The 16,716-nt window shown below is 36.4% G+C and overlaps 1 protein-coding gene across 1 annotated transcript; it reads left to right on the plus strand.

Moving 5' to 3' along the window:
* The first annotated feature begins 259 nt into the window (after positions 1 to 259).
* FAM81A (family with sequence similarity 81 member A) lies at positions 260 to 14,822 on the plus strand. The gene is made up of 9 exons (XM_026856143.1): positions 260 to 638; positions 1,957 to 2,024; positions 3,269 to 3,542; positions 4,310 to 4,428; positions 10,582 to 10,711; positions 11,939 to 12,045; positions 13,172 to 13,307; positions 13,682 to 13,877; positions 14,303 to 14,822. The coding sequence occupies exons 2-9, from the start codon at positions 1,978 to 1,980 to the stop codon at positions 14,440 to 14,442; spliced, it is 1,149 nt and encodes a 382-aa protein (XP_026711944.1). The 5' UTR covers positions 260 to 638; positions 1,957 to 1,977; the 3' UTR covers positions 14,443 to 14,822.
* Positions 14,823 to 16,716: the final 1,894 nt, after the last annotated feature.

Below are 16,716 nucleotides of genomic sequence, written 5' to 3' on the forward strand. Positions count from 1 at the left end.
TTCATGTGCACGATTTTTCCAGGCATTTGCATTTAGCTGCATGTCTAATGGTTGTCTGGCAGAAAAAGTAAAAGCTTCAAGCAATCTCATGCTTACTCTGCTGCAAACATTTTTTTCCATCGATGATAAATGGATACTGAAGGCCTTAAGATTAAAACAGTTGAGCATTTTTTTTGTTTGGCTGTTTTTTATAAAGTGTATTTTCATACTGCTAGATGTACAGACTTTAATATTTGTTCTTTTTCTAGGTAGCATCCAGTGCTTTACTGCTGTGATATGCATAGCTCTTCTTAAATCAATGGGATATTCCTGGGTTTATAGTTAAATTGTGTTTAAACACTTCATGGCATCAAGATCATTAAGATGTGCTATGGCCCAGAGGACTCAGTGAGCTCAGGTGCCCTGAGAGCTGTGTGCCTGGCTGCTATGTAACCTCATGGTACAGCCAGGAGGGACATCCCGCAGAGTGGTGCCATTGTTTGAAAAAAACAACTGGGAAACCACAAACGTGAGGAACAGACTGCAGGACTGGACTTTCAGTGTCTGCGCAGGACTTTGAATGCAGAACTCATCATAATGATACCCAGCTCTTATACCGTGCTTTTTACTTACAGGCATGTAAGAATTTAGACAAGGAGGTAGGTATCATTATCTCTGTCTTCCATATAGGGAAACTGAGTCATTAGACATGGAAATAACTTGTCCCAAGTCATCAGGATCAGATATTGAGCAAGGAATTAAAATCAGACCTTCTGAATTCCAGTCTAGTGTCATTGCTGCTCAGCAACCCAGCTTCTCTTAAACTATTTTTTTTCTAATTTCTAGTTTCTGAAGCACAATGCTATAAATAGAACACACATACTGTGACAATGTTTGCTCTCTGCTTTTAGGCAGCGCTTTCATACGTTTCTAAAGCACAAACATGCTTTGTGTTTTATGATCTCAGAGTCCTATCTCTTCTTTACAATCAATATTTCACTATTTTGTTTCAAGAACTCTATTTTTCTCTTTCTGTTTGTAGAGCATATTGTGCTAGATTTCATCAGCAATTACAAAATTATTTTCATACCTCAGCCTTTAGTTTTCAGTGAGCATTTTAAGTTCCCAAGGAATTTAGGCTCAGGCCATACTCATTCTCTTTGTAGTTAAAAAGGTTTATTTGCTTTATATAGGCTGGAATAGTTGGATTTGATAGAGGCTACCATCTTTCTCATTAATTTAATTTCTGTCAGCAGACAAAGCTACTGAGCCAGGTACTGGTCTCACAGTAAGATATCTAAAATGTCTTTCTGAAGCTATTTAACAGACCTACCCTGCTGCAACGTCTGTCACAGTCTGGCTGGCTATGTCTAAAAATTAAAACCAGAATCTGTATTCTTACCATGGAAGAATTTACTTAGAACATAAAGTGACAAATTAATAAAAGACTCAGTTTTGCTAAACTATGCTGATGTCTAACACATTTTATTTGAGTTTCTGACTGCCAATGCTTTTCCCTGAAAAACACTTTACCCCTAAGAAATCTGGTGTCATGAAATATTTTTATTTCATTCTCTAGCCAATACTTTCTTAAGTTTTATGATAATCTGGTAGATTTTACTTTTTTTATTTACTGACTGATGATGTCTGAGACTAGTAGACAGATAGGGGCCAAGAAGTTTGTTTGCCTCTATCCTGCCAAACCAGTTCTTCAGGTCAACAGCAGATTTCAGTTTCAAGGCTGCCAACCTTGCCCTTTTCAAAAGTATTAACAAAGCTTTTTTAGCATTTTTTTCTTTTGTTCTTTTCTATTGATTTTTACTTGCATTTATTCCATAAGCAATATTTGAACTCCAAGATCAGAGCTGCCAGCATAATCTTAAATTTTATTTAAATGTTCACTTGAAGCAGAAGCATTAAGTCATTTCAGTGTGAGATATAAACTATTAAATAATTCAATGTGTACTTTTTCAACAGACATAAATTACTGACCAGAAAATGGCCCAGCGAAGCCAAATCTTCCCAACTCTTGCCGCTTCTGAAAGGTACAGTCTGGAATATAAAAAATAAAATTTTCATATTGCAGAGTATTATGTGTCTCTCAGTTCCCTATATATAGTAATGCTGTGACATGGGACTCTGGCATTAGTATGTGAAGCAAAGTGAAATACTGTAGACTCATTCAAATAATAGTCCAAATCACAATTCCTTACTCAACTTTTACTTTACCCTTTCCCAAAAAATTTAAATAGCTTAAACTTAACTGAGTAGAAGCCCAAGAATACTATACTTTAGCCAATCTCCTAGCATGGAGTAAGTGCAAAAACTCTGAACCAGAACTGACCTTTGTTGGAGTCCTTGTACATCTCTATCAGTATTATTATGATGAATGTAAACTGTTAGTTTGGCTCATTAACAGGAAGCAACCCGGAGAATACACAGTAAATAACAGAGTTCCAAGAAAAAAGATCTCTTTCAAAGTGGGGTTGAACTTGTGTCTTTCACTTATGCTTCTGAAAATATTCTTTATTCTTTACAGAATATAGTGGCAGGAAAAGATTGCGTGCATTAGCAGCCTAATTTTTTTAGTTTGAGCATCCATGAGGTCCATTGTTTTCCATGGAAGCTATGCAGTGCAGAGCTCTCTTGGAACATCTAGACAGTTATTCAAGGTACAGAATATAAAGTATTTTGGGGGAAAATCTGACTTCCAAGAGTATGGGAAGTTTGTCATAATTTTGGTCTCTCCTCAGTTTCTACACCTGCATATGCTCCTGTCCAGTTCATGGGGGAGCAAGCTTCTGTATGCTGTTACAGGATAGCTATAGATACTGAAAATAAGCATGGACACAAGCTACTCCTTTTCAATCTCAGTTTGTTTCCATTTAATTTGCAATATCTACCTTCCACAGCTACTGCTTTTATTAAGTCTGAAAACTGTAGAGACAAATAGAATTACTTCAGAAACTCAGGAAAAGGGTTTTAAATTTGTATTCTTAATCAAATCATAGTTCTGAACTGTAACTGCTTTTATGATGCTAATGTCCTTTTCTTAAGATCCTACGCTTTTGTAAGCTTCCTTAAAGAATAGGAGAAAGCCTGACCTGACCTGATACAGGCAGTAGCCAACGCAGCACCCACTTATGTGTAGCAGTGGGCTCTCTCTCCGAGTATTTTGGTGCTTCTCCCCAGTATCGCTACTAAGATACTCTCATACTGTCTCCAGTGGAAAGGCACGTCAGAGTTTTGTGTGAGAACTTAACAATATCTGGGTATTCTTCTTCACTAGACGGGTTCGAAACATCCCACTGCACAGCCAGGCGCTGACAGCGGTCCCGCTGGCATCTGCAAGCCTGGTGGATCAGCTGGAAGACAGAATCTTAAGCCATGAGAAAACAACAGCGGCTCTTGTGGAACATGCTTTTCGCATTAAGGAGGACATTGTTTCCACTCTGCACAGAATGCAGAACAAAGGGGGGGGTGACCGGTTGGCTAGGCAACTCTTGGAAGAACACATCCGAAACATAACAGCAATAGTGAGGCAGCTTAATCGGGACATTGAGGTATGTTAAGAATTTTTCACAGGACTAATGCCATTGCAGCTACTTATTCCTTCTAATTTAGTAAGAAAGTTTACCACAGGATAAGTAAAGGTCAGACAAGGTCTGAAGATTCTGTCTAAATTGTTTTTATAACTTGAAAAACTGTTTGCAAACTACATTATTCTTTCAGCGGCTATGAAAATAGCAGAGGATATTAGCATATAAACACAGAAACCTTTGTGGTACTAATAAGCTTGCTTTCAAAAGTTGCACTGGAAAACCCTGAAAAAATTAATTAATGCGACACTAATACCCAGCTAAACTTCAGTCCAAAGGCTGTGCTGTATAAACACTAGGAAATGCCTTGGCTCTATAATAAAATTTCTTTCACTTCCGACATACTGACAACACCAAGTAGCAAACCCAGCTGTTCATTTTCATGACCTAATCATATGCAGATACGTGACTTCACATCTGACCTCTGCTGCAATGAGCAACAGTGGGGGGGGGGGGGAAATTGAAAGGATAAAAATTTAAGTTTCCATTCCATTGTGACGTTATACTTTATACATATCATGGTATTTATGGGCAGATTGAACACTAGGAATAAGAAATAATAAATGACTTAAAAGGTATCTGGTTTAGTATGATACAAGATAAAGCTTTTAATAAAGTAATCAGAAAATGGTATCCGATATGACTGAAAAACTGAAAAATAATGAGTGACATTTTAAGTGTACATTAAATGTGACATACTGAGTTCATATTTGCATATGAATGCTTTGTAGATGCTGCAGGAACAGATACGTGTCAGAGACAATCTCAGCTATGGAACAAATTCTACCCTGAAGAGTCTGGAAATGCGGCAGCTTTCTGGTTTAGGAGATCTTCGGGGAAGAGTTGCAAGGTAAAATCAACACAGAAGTATATTCTGGGGACTAGCTAATGTTGTTTTAATCTTGAAATATGAATTTTAATGATAATGGTCTGAATTCAACTTTGGCAAAATTCCTGGAATAATTTTTCTTGTTTTCAAGAAAATGAATAATAATCCTTTGCATTCCAGTATTACATATTAAACTTAACAATATCGCCCTTAATTCCTGAAAACAGTTTTTAAATAAATTGCCTCAAATTCCTTAGGAATTTGGATTTGTTTCAGCTTTTTAAAGTGCTATGGTTAGACTGGTCTATGAAACAAATTAATTAGCACAATTATAAAGGCAGTATGGAATAATCTATACTTTTAAAGAACAGAATAGTTGCACATTTTTGCATATATTTCAGAAGTAAAAGATCTGTGCATTCTGTTATTGGTTAGCAATATGAAGAACTACATAGGCTACCTGACACATAAGGAACAGAGGATTCAGGTTGCTTGAAACTCCAGGTTACAACTGTGCAAGTACACAGGCTGCAACATTCATGACACATTTACAAACCCCAGTACAAACACATTTGCTTAAATGTCTGTGAAGCTGAATGCAAAAGACAGGAAATACTTACAGCTATAGAAAAAGGACCTAATCTGGCCTAAAGTAGCTTGGCTAATCACTTCAGTGGGATGACAGTTGCTCTGAATTTGGCCTGTTGTCTACATTGTACAGATAATTTCTTTTTCTTTTTCTTTTTTTTTCTTTTTCTTTTTCGTACTTCAACTGACTTAATGATAACCTTCAACAACCTACAAAAATAATCAGGGAGGGATTTTCCTTGAGCTAAAGTTTTTTCATACATTATTTGATTGTTCAAAGCGTCCACTGTAACCTTCATAGCCCATTTTCTAAAGAACACTTTAGAGAGGGTTTTTTTTTGCATACTCTTTTTTAAGTTATGCACTATCCTTCTGTAAACAGGAGTGAACTAAACAAGTTTGTCAAATCAGGAAATTGATTGAAAAATATATATAGATACGCACATACATCTATATCTATTTCACTGAGAAATCTCTGACAAATTTACATGCTTGGATCTTCTTGTTTCTTTACATAAAAAGTCCACTTTGAGATCATACTACATAGTGAGAGGGGTCCATATTTGGAGCACTCAGTTACTGACACCTTAGGAAGGCAAATATAGTGCCTTTGCTTTCAGTAACAGAACTCGAGTGAATAAATACGTGCCAGCATGAGTTTCACAATGGGGCCCTTGCCTTTCCTGAGTACTTGGTATGGGGCTCGGTGGTGGACTAGCACAGTCTGTGCCAGGTTTTCTTCCTTTATTTACTTAAGGCAACACCCTTGTACTGTGCCTGGATTGCAATTTATCTGATAATTGTATGAGGTTATACCAATCTGCCTTATGTCAGACTGTGCAAGGAATGTTGGATATTTGTGTTCATTACCATAAGAGAATCAGTTTACTGTCTTTTAACTGTTCTATTCAGCAATATGCTATGTAAAAATGTTCTGTGAATGAGGAAGAAAATAAGCTTCCCTTTATCAGAAATCAAGTTAAAGCAGTGTTCCATGGGAGAGTTATTTCCCTTTATTTACAGACATATTCTATTTTGAAAATTAGTGTTCCTGTGAGCAGTAATTATAGTAATATCTGGAGATCATGGTCAAGATGGCAGTTTGTTATGCTGTGGGCACTGTACAGATGCTCACCAGAAACTTTCCCTTGGGTAAACACTTTCTGATTACTCTAGACAATGTTCCTTCCATAAAATAAGCTGAAGTCACCTGATGTAATTTTACATCTAGTCCTGCTAGCTTTCAGATGAGTTCAAAGACTGAAACCTTAGAAACATGATCAAGTTACTGTGGGTTACCCACTCACTGCGCATCAGCTCTCAGCCACAGCCGAGGTACTATGTATGGCTCAGGATGTGGTGACAGAAGGCTAATTTAACTCCAAGAACATCATGTTTGCTCTAGACTAGAAGCGTGCAGATGAACAATCACTGTCAATCAGTTTATTTATGATGAGTGATAGTGAATCACCTAAGTCTAAGCCTTTTGGTCCTGTAATAATTTTAGTGTCAATCTCAGGATTCCGGCCAATTTCAGTTCCAGTAACTACGTGCATACTAAACATCTTATTCAGCTTCGATACTGGAGAGAGTGGTGTTTATTTCCTAACACCAACTGTTCTGTAACATGTCAATACAGCACCGAACAACTGTCTCATTTTTTGAGGGTTGCTTCTTTCAATGATGAGAACAGGGATCCCTACATGCGCATGCAGTTCTTAAGCACAGCTCCAAAACCACACTACCCACAGCTCTGAATGAGTGAGATTCGGGCAGACCTCACAGCTGACCTCACCTGTATCACAGAATCAACTAATAATGCTACCAGAAGAAGACGGAATACACGTTATAGCTCATGTCTATGGACCATTTCTCATTAAGCATATTATATTGCTGGATTTGAAAAGCGTCATTATGGTGTTCACCATGAATGATGCTGTACATTTTCCTAAGAATCAGCATTATTATTAACTTTAAGAAAAATATTACCTCTATTAAATTCAGTGACACATTCAGCAGAAAATTAGATTGATGCCAATAGATCCATTACTCCAGCCTCCTATCCCTGATGTTGGCAATTTTCTACAACACAGATTTACCCATTCTATTTCTAGTGATATTAGATCATAAATCTCCACAGTAGTGCCTTATCATCTATTTACAGAATAACTTGTGGACTATGATCATTTGTCTGGAAAGTTTAAATACAGCAGCCTGGTCAGAACCATAGCAGTAGCTTTCTCTAGAAGCTTCCTGATAGCTGAAACTTCCAGAGAAATGGCAAGTATGCGTGTTCAAACTGGGCCTACTTTGCATATATAGATGATTTTTTATATAAATTATAGATCTGATTCATTTCAGACACCCTGGACTCACTACACGTAGGCAGATTTTCCTACACTGCACAGAAAATGAGTCTGATGTATCTGGGATGCACTGCGTTTATGAACTTCATAAGTACAATAAATCTGCTGCACTCTGGCTTCTGGCTCTGTAGGAGATGCACAGGGAGGGCTGATCTGGGCTCCTGGATCCAGGCTATCCAGAATCTACTAGGTCTGCTGTTCTTGTCCAGTGGATCCCCTGGACATAGCAACTTGCTTTTCACTGCTTGTTCTTCACCTACTTGTTTTCACTGAAACACTGGTATTTTAATTGAAACATCTCCTGTTTTATTACAGCAGGAACATTAAAAATCTGTATGCACCATTATATAGCATCCTGTTGCAGAGTACTGGTGTAGTTCTCAGCTTTACCGAGTCCCTGGTGATACCCAATAGAGCAACCATTATACTTTAATTTCTTGGGGATGAAAGACAACAAAAATACTCTTCAGTGTGCCATAAAAATAACTACTGCTTTTGCGTACTATGACTTGGAAGGCAGTTTTTTGAGAACTTTCAGAAAACGTCCTCTAAAATCAAACAGTAGTAAAATGAACATTGTAGTGCATCTTTGCCCCAAATTTCAACAGCAAACGTGTGCAACTGCACATGAAAAACTGCACTGGGTTGTTTGTATGACCAGATTCAGCATTTCTCACATGAAGACAGAGAATTATTTATTGTGTATTTCTTTGTCCAAAATGGTTTTATGTACAGCTTATATTTTTAAGCTAGTATTCTTCCTAGAAATCTTAACCTATTTCTCATTTCTTTCCTTATGCTCTTAAGATGACCAAACCTCAAAAGTTGTTTTCAACTTCTGTCTTTATATCCATAGTCCACTGGCTTCATTTATATAAACAGTCTGATTAAATTACCCACAAACTTAACTCCAGTGTGCAGAAACAGTTTTATTTTTAAGAAGAACTCTGTTGTTATTTTAACATGAATCTATAAATAAGTATCAAAGCAGAACTCTCAGAGGTATGGGAAATCCAGTGGGGATTACAGTGTACCTTTTTTTCTTTTTTCTTTCTTTTTTTTTTTTTTTTAAACAGGGACAAATTCCACGATAATGTGACCTTTTGTTTAGATTGCTGATCTGATTTGGATGCAGTAGAAACCTGCATCAAAAAAGTGTTAGAAAGCCCATGGTTTTCCATATGTTCATCTCACTATTGCTTCCTGCCACCCCACCTCTGAAAGCTAATGGAAGCATGGACTGAGGTTATTTAATTGTTGTAAGTTTTTAACTCAGAATGTATACTCACATAACTAATACCAGAATCTCATTCTTTGTCTGCAGCACACTAATGTTTTCTTCCAGTCAAAACTAATCAGGTGTTTATGAGTGTGCACAATATATATATATATAGAGAGAGAGAGTAAAAAGACTTCTCTTTGACCACTTCAATATATGGAATATTGTTTTTACAAAGAACATAGCACAATAAGCATTCCACAACTACTGTCAATGGTATTTAACCTTTATTCCAACTTTGTTTAAAAGCATGCCAATTACAGTATCCTTGTAGAAAAATGAAATAATCTGATTAATATATACCAGGTTGACACTAAATTAACATAGTCAGAATTGTAATTGTTTCAGTCACCATGCAACTATGTGACCCCTTTGATCATGTAACTGAGTTCCTCAAGAGAGATGCAGGGTGATTAAACCCAAAACACTCATTTGCCTTAAAAACAATTACAGATGCCTGTTGTTTACATTTGGTAGAGTAGTTTCAAAGATGTTGTTTTTTATATTTTCTGTCATGCCTCCGAGAAACAAACTAACCATTTTTTTGAGCCCATAGGCTTTTGTTGACTAGATGCAAGATGATTTCATTCCTCTGATTCTTTCTGATCATAACAACATGGAGAGATTTGGCTTCTCTTGCCTTCCTAAATAAACTGCCTGACTGAAGACCTACAAATATGGCTCACTGCTATGTAACCTTTAGCTGGTCTTCCTACAGATATTACTAATTGGTCTTACTATGGTGAACTGCTAAAATGTAAATTAAATTTCCACAAGTTTTGCAATTTCTATGTGTTATTTTGCATGTTACTGATTATTTTCATATTGAAATTGTACCATAATACTAAGCAGATGCTCCATTTGTCATTTTAGCTGTTCCTTTCCCTTCATATTTAATGATAATGGTAGTTACTGGAACTGAGGTGATGAAAATGCATGTTGAAATGAAAGCCTTCTAACTGAAATGTGACTAAAAAGAGGTTAAAATGTGTCACTGGTTTAGGTAAAGACTTAACATGCCTTAGCTTGTTCCATTTTACTGCCTTTTTCTCCCTCAAATTGTAACTTGTTTGTTCTCCGTCAGTTTCATAGATCAAATTTGGTAACATTGCCAATTACATATTTCCCTTAGCAAAAAAATATACATGACTCATACTTCACAAAGGTCTTACTCCTGAAATTATAGTACTTATATTTTTACAGCTCAGTTAATGTCCTTATTGTACTACTGTAGATGAAATCCATCTGACCAAAGTATTTTTGAAATGTGGTAGAAAATGCACATATTCTATAGCACATTTATCCTGAAAATGTTTCAGCATCAAGAATGAAGAAAGCATCAATGTGAAGAAAGCAAACTATAATTATGTTCCAAGACCGCATTTCATAGTCTTTTGTGAGACAAAATTGCCATTGCTTTAATGACAGTTTTACCTCAATAAAGACTGTAAAATTTGCCCCACATTGTTTACTACACATTAATTGTATACTACTATTTCACAAATAAAAATAAGAATGTAAAACTCAGAGCAACACAGCTACAATAATGAAAAAATGGTCCTCAGTTATTTAGGCTTCTGATCATGTAGGCGAAATCATAAACACCTTAAAAATGTCTTTAGAAGTATGACAAAAATATGAGGTATTGAAACTCTGCATCTTTGCATTTCTAATGTGATTTCCCTGATTGGTAACAACACAGTCTACATATACTATGTCAGTGCCAAGAAGACAGGAATGTATGTATCTGACTATTTGACTTCTAGTCCTGTTTGAGAGCAGTTTGCTGAATACTGTAAGATATATCATCATTCTTACAGTCTCATAAGACACTATTTTGCTAGACAGCCAGCAATTTTACAGAATGCCCAGTCTAAAATGGACAATTTAAAAAACTGGACCTTATATTCTATTCAGCCGTTGCTTTGTTTATTCAAACAGGTGTGATGCTGGGTTAGCCAGACTGTCTGCAGAGCATAAAATTACATATGAAAGACTTCAGAGCCTAAGTAAAGACCAACACACCTCCAAGCTGATTTTAGAATCTAAAATCAAAGAGGCAGAAATACAGGTATGGTATTTAGACCAAGGCAATCCATGTATGGGTAAGAGTTACAGTCTAACTCACACGGACGCAATTACTGTTGATTATTATCCTGGGAGGTCACAAATTTACAAATGCAGAGGTGTATCTGCTCACAGTCTTCATTAGATTGAATATTGGTACCTAGCTCCATTACTGTAGTGGGATAACTGAAAAAAGATCCTGAATTTGCTGCCTTTAACATGCTGTGTAGAAGGGGCTAGGATTTAAAGGCATCTGAAAGGACTCCAGGAATTAACAAAAAGTCAGTGATTACTAGCCTGAATGGCTTTCTGAGGTTGAAATGTGAACATGACATGAATGCTCTAAAAAACTACCGCAACAATGCAAGGATCAGTGTTTCCCTGTATGTTTTGGCCTTCCCAGGATGTTTTCATACGTATTTGAACACAATTTTTGAAGGTCTGCAACAGAAAACTGGTTTTGGATTGTATGAATCCACTAATCTGTCCACCAGGTTTCTCTTGCATTGGGTGTGGGTGGGAATCGAAGTGAGCACTAAGATACAAGCAGAGACTTATGACATGAAGGAAAAGGATCCTTCATATCTCCATCTCAAGGCCTTCCCATTTTCTTGTGCAACAAAAGTATTTTACATCTTAATATTGCAGTAGGTAAATGGTTAAAATCCACTTTACCTTTCTCAGAAGACTCAGTACAGCGTATTAGCATGTTGGCATGCTCAGGACATAGCATCATGAGTCTTGTAAAACAGAACAGTGTGTTTCATGGAACTGAGATGATTGTTTTGGTGAGAGATATTTTCTGTTAGTAATGACCTATCCCCAGTTAAATTCAGCACTTTTATCACTGCAGTAGCTATTATACATGAAGTAATGAAGAATATCAGTATTGGTGGAGCTCTTTGCCATTCTTTGCTTACATGGCAACATGGAGACATATGGATCATGTAAATTCAGCTGTCTCAAGAGGTGGAGCAGGCACATGCTTCCAAGGAAAGACTGTTCAAACTATTTATGGCTGAAAAAAATCACAGTTTTCGCAGTGTCAATACTTTCATCTCACAAGATAGTCTATTTTTCATGGTAAAGTAAAATGTGCAAATTCCACAATTTTTGAAATGTCAGAAACAATGGCCCTTCTTTAAGATCTCCTCTACCGTTATGAAAACATCCCAAATGAGACTGTGATGAAATGCTGTTGAAAGATAGCAAATTCTGAATTTTGTTTCAGATTTCTCACCTCCTGAGCAGAGTAGAGCAGTCAATCATGCAGCAAGAAGCAAAGCTGAAGATTGCCTACAAAGAGAGCAACCAACAGCTCCACCTCCTGGATATGAAGTGAGTGCCGGGAAGCCTGGCCGCGGCCGCGCAGCCAGGGCCTCCCGCCCTCGGCCACGCTGGGCTCTGGCATCTCCAGGTCTGCCAAAGCATGAACCTGTTTAAATAGGCATGTGTGCCCAACAGATATTACAAAAGCATGATGGTCAAGTGGGACTCGCTTTCGACAAGAATTCTGCCCCTAATGTGGTTAGGCAATTTTGAAAAGCCCATTAAGTCCCCACTGAAGTATTCAGACAGAACTTGTATTAAAGAACAGGGGACTTCTGTAAGAGTGGCCTGGTGCCTTTTTGCAAGAACTGTACAAAACAACAAATGCTGGAGGGAGCTGTCATGAACAGGGCAAAAGGTTCAACTCAAGCGACCGGGAAGCGAGGCACAGCATTCACAAGGTGGTGTTATTGCTTTATACTGGCTTCAAATAGGAATACAGAACTCAGATACCTAAATTATTAATTATGAGCTGCTGCACTACTACTAGACATTATATAGGGATGTATACAATTCAGATATTAACTCTTCCAGGCATTTCACTCAGAGGCAGTCCTGGCTTAAGCCAACCACATCCTTACTGCTTATTGCCATCCCATCAGTTACCTCAGTGAAACTTTGCAAAACAGATGAAAGAATAGATCCAAATTTCAAATACTCACTGCAAAAAAAAAGACTGTCTAAAGAAATAGCTTCACTGGCACAATTGGTTGGTGTAAATGAGGTGAGTATAGGCAACTTAAGTGGGGCTATATGAACCAGCATTGCCACTAAAATAAATGGTTACCCAATCTTTGTTCAGATTTAAGACCTATGGACACAAAGATTATAATCTGGATGGATGACCATATTCTGTTTTCAGTGCTGCAAGTAATTTACATCTACTACGCCTTAAAATGTTGTGATGTGTTTCATATAAATAACTGCTATTTTGTTGTGCTCCTTCATCTTTATTTTCTGAAACGTTACCTTACCCAGTTTAGTACCCTTAAATTTCAAAGATTCACCTTAAAATGGTGTCAAAAATGTATTAAATTGTTTTAAATTTTTTAATGAACATGTTCATTAAAGAGTCACTGCTGAATGACCAAAAGTTCTACTCTTTTATATCTGCTAATTTCTATTATGCTCTTAGATTAAAAAATGCTATTGAGGAACTCAGCAGCCAGATTTTGTCTGCACGTAGCTGGTTGGAACAGGAACACGAAAGGATTGAGAAAGAGCTTGTGCAAAAAATTGACCAACTCTCATTGACTTTTAAGGAAAACACTGTAAGTTTCATCAAAATGTCCTAATACTTCTCAGGAAGTATTCAAAAGTATTATTAATAACTAAGATGATATAATTGCGATATCGAGTGATACTTTCAGACCTCCTCAGTATTTGTATAAATCTTTTCACTGATGTCAAGTATAACATCCCCACAGCCTGACAGCCTTCAAATAAACCTGATCACTTCTAAATAGATCAGTATTTTAGCCTACAGTAATTGTTAGTTTAAAACATTTTATAAAAAAATTATAATTCCTTACACCTTTGAATTCTACATAAAAGATTATTAATCAATATCTACTGCATATTTGGGAAAGACCACTGTAATTTCATATGTGGAGTAAATCATTAACATTCTTTTTCCTGGCTCCAGGAAATGAGTGAAAGAGCTATAGAGATGAAATTCAACCAAATGGCAGAGAAAATTGACAAAATGGAAGAAATACAGAAGATAACCATGGAAGCACATGAAGCAAAACAGACTGAAGAAAAGATAAATATTCGCATTGGCAAACTTCAAAATGAGATAAATGAAGATATAAAAGAAATGAAAGCTGAAGTTAATGCTGGTAGGACCATAGTTATCAAGTTCTTTATTCTGAATTGTAACAATGATTGGCCTATAATAATATGCAAAATGCCTTTGCTTGTATCAAAGTAGCTTAAAGACTTTTGGCCCAGATGTAATGGCTGTACCTGTGGCCTTAAAAAGGATTTTCATTAAGTGTGAAAACAGTCTGAACACAGCAACAAGAGGTGACATTTTATTATCATAATTTAGAAGTGCTCTCCCCAGAGGATACATAAGCATAGCTTGGCTGCGATGGGTGGCATTTTTGCCTTCATCACAAAATTACAGTCCTATTTTTCTTCTGAACTTTTGCTGTCTTCTTAGTGTAAAGCAGAGCGCTATGGTAGGAAGCACATTCTGATCATAATTGTGCAATACACTTGCTTTTGATTATGAACTAATTTAATTCTCACCTGCAATTAGGATTTGCAGCTATCTACGAGAGCATTGGGTCTCTACGGCAAGTTCTAGAGGCGAAAATGAAGCTGGACAGAGATGAACTACAGAAGCAGATCCACCAAATTAAGCAGGAGGTTCCAACATGGGGAGAGACTGGGCCATGACTACAAGATTTTGCCCGAGAGATTAATGTTTACCTGGCTAAACAGGCAGACTATAATCTTGTTGCAGTCTGTAATCCAAATTAAATGCATGTACCAAATGACATGCTGCTGTTGCACAGGTCTGTATGTTTACTCAAAGTGGTAAATGCAAGCTCTTCACAGATCAGCTAACAAGCTTTTAGGGTTGAGGTGCTGATTTACCACTGCACTACTCTAGTTGCTCTCAGGAGATTAAGCACCATGTAAAACTGGAGTAATATGTTGGTGAAACGGGCACCTAATTTGCTAAAGGCATTCTAGAGCTCCCCAGGTTTGCAGGCTTGATCAGGCAGGTATATGCTCATATACATATATATAAAAATACATGTAAGAACCTGCACAGCTTCTCTTTTTTTTTTTTTGAAAAAAAGGTCGATATCATTTGTTTAATATCAGTTTGGCAAGGTTTTCCACCTTGACACAAATTACTTAATTGAAGTCAATGGACATTTGTAGTGACTTTCTCTACTATTGACTTCCTGGGGAGACAGAATTAGCACTAAACAGACCAATTTTCAAAACCATCAGAAAAATCTTCAAAGTCAGAAAAAATTTCAAAACTATCAGAAAAATCTTCGTTTAGTTTTGCAAGTATCCTCTGTGTGTGTGTGTAAACTACATAGTGATATATAATGTAGTTGTAGACCAATATGATTCATGAACAATGTAAGAAACTTAATTCACGTGGTCTTAAGTATTGTGACCTTTTAAAATTAATAACCAAATGGAGCTGAGACAAGATAAAAGATGTACATAGAGTATTTTATAACTGGGCATGTGTTCCTGTGACTTGTTTCATTATATTGGTAAAAACTTCGAAAGGTTTGAAAACAAAAGAGAAGGTGATAATCTATCATAGTCTGGAGAACATAATGTAAAATAGAATGCAGTTTATGATCTGCTTACAAATTTTTACTCAAGTAAATCAACCGATTTTTCAAATTTAAGTAGACTTTAATAATTTAGTAGATTCCAGTTGCTAATTGCACTCAGAGTATTTCCAAATAATAATGGTGCTTATTTCCATTCCCAGAACATAATGAAAATCAGCACCCATATGGCACATTAATCTGGACAGGAATATAAATATATATATATATATATATATATATGTTGATTTTATACTTTCATTCATAGCTTGATATTGCTCCTCATGTTTGTAAATCATGCAGGATTAAGCACTCATGAAGAATAAATTAATTTATAATATTAACAGTAATTTAAATACAAATATACTATTAATTTACATAAGCCTTACTGTGAACGTAAATGAATGAACAGGATGTCTCTGCACTGTCTTTAATGGACCTTTCTTTTGGCCAGTATTGCAAAACCATATTCCTTTCTTGAAAATCAGTAGCAATTTCTCATCACTTCCATGAAAGAAGGTTTGGCCCACAGAGTCACCATGTTATTAAAAATTTTTTTTGCTCCAAAAACTTAAGTTCATTGATGTCAGTAGGACAGTATAGTGTGTAAAAATCAAGAAAATGCATACATCTTTACAGGATTAGCACCTAAGTATATATACACTTCCTATATAGTTGAAAGTAATTTGATGTATCAAAGATAAATTTTGCAACTCTGGCTTCCAGTGTGCTCTGATAACAAAACCGCTTCTGTTATTCCTGTTTTGTATCATCCATGTGCCATGAAATGTATTTACAGCGGCAGCTACGGGGAAAACCCATTTCACTAAAGGGAGACAATGAAATGCTTGCAGACATTTCTTAAGAATTGTCTTAAAAATTAATTTGTTCTTCATGTCTGTATTCTTATCTATTCTTAAATATTTAGCCATGTGCAGTGGAAAAGCTATCACTGGTATTTTATAAGAAAAGAACAATTGGAGTTTGGAGTAATTGGAAAACTGTACCTGAGAGAATCTGGAATGATATGAAGAACATACAAGGTATTAGAGAAACAGTTTATACAGGATTTTAATAAAATGTTTCTCTTGTAAAAATCTTGTGTGATTCATCCAGATATAAAGCAGCACATAAAACCCTATCCAATTTCACTTTTGCTGTTTTGAAAATATTTTTTCCTACATCTCAGCTAAAGCAGATAACTAAAAGCCTGAATAAAACAATACTAAAATGTGAGCTACTTGTCAAGCAGCGTCTTCAAACCCTATGAAATGCTTGCTGTGTGGAGGAAAGCACAGGTTACAGGGGCTCCCAGGCTGGGGACAGACAGGGAAATGGTGAGCTAGGCTAGATGATGCACACACAG

This window comes from Athene cunicularia, assembly GCF_003259725.1.
Source record: "Athene cunicularia isolate RWA chromosome 10 unlocalized genomic scaffold, athCun1 chr10_part1, whole genome shotgun sequence".
Classification (NCBI taxonomy): Eukaryota; Metazoa; Chordata; class Aves; order Strigiformes; family Strigidae; genus Athene; species Athene cunicularia.

Coding starts and splice junctions, on each gene's coding strand:
- FAM81A (XM_026856143.1), top strand. CDS start 1,978: ATGGCCCAGCGAAGCCAAATCTTCCCAACTCTTGCCGCTTCTGAAAG. Junction 13,308..13,681: donor TGACTTTTAAGGAAAACACT/GTAAGTTTCATC, acceptor TCCTGGCTCCAG/GAAATGAGTGAAAGAGCTAT. Junction 13,878..14,302: donor GAAAGCTGAAGTTAATGCTG/GTAGGACCATAG, acceptor ACCTGCAATTAG/GATTTGCAGCTATCTACGAG.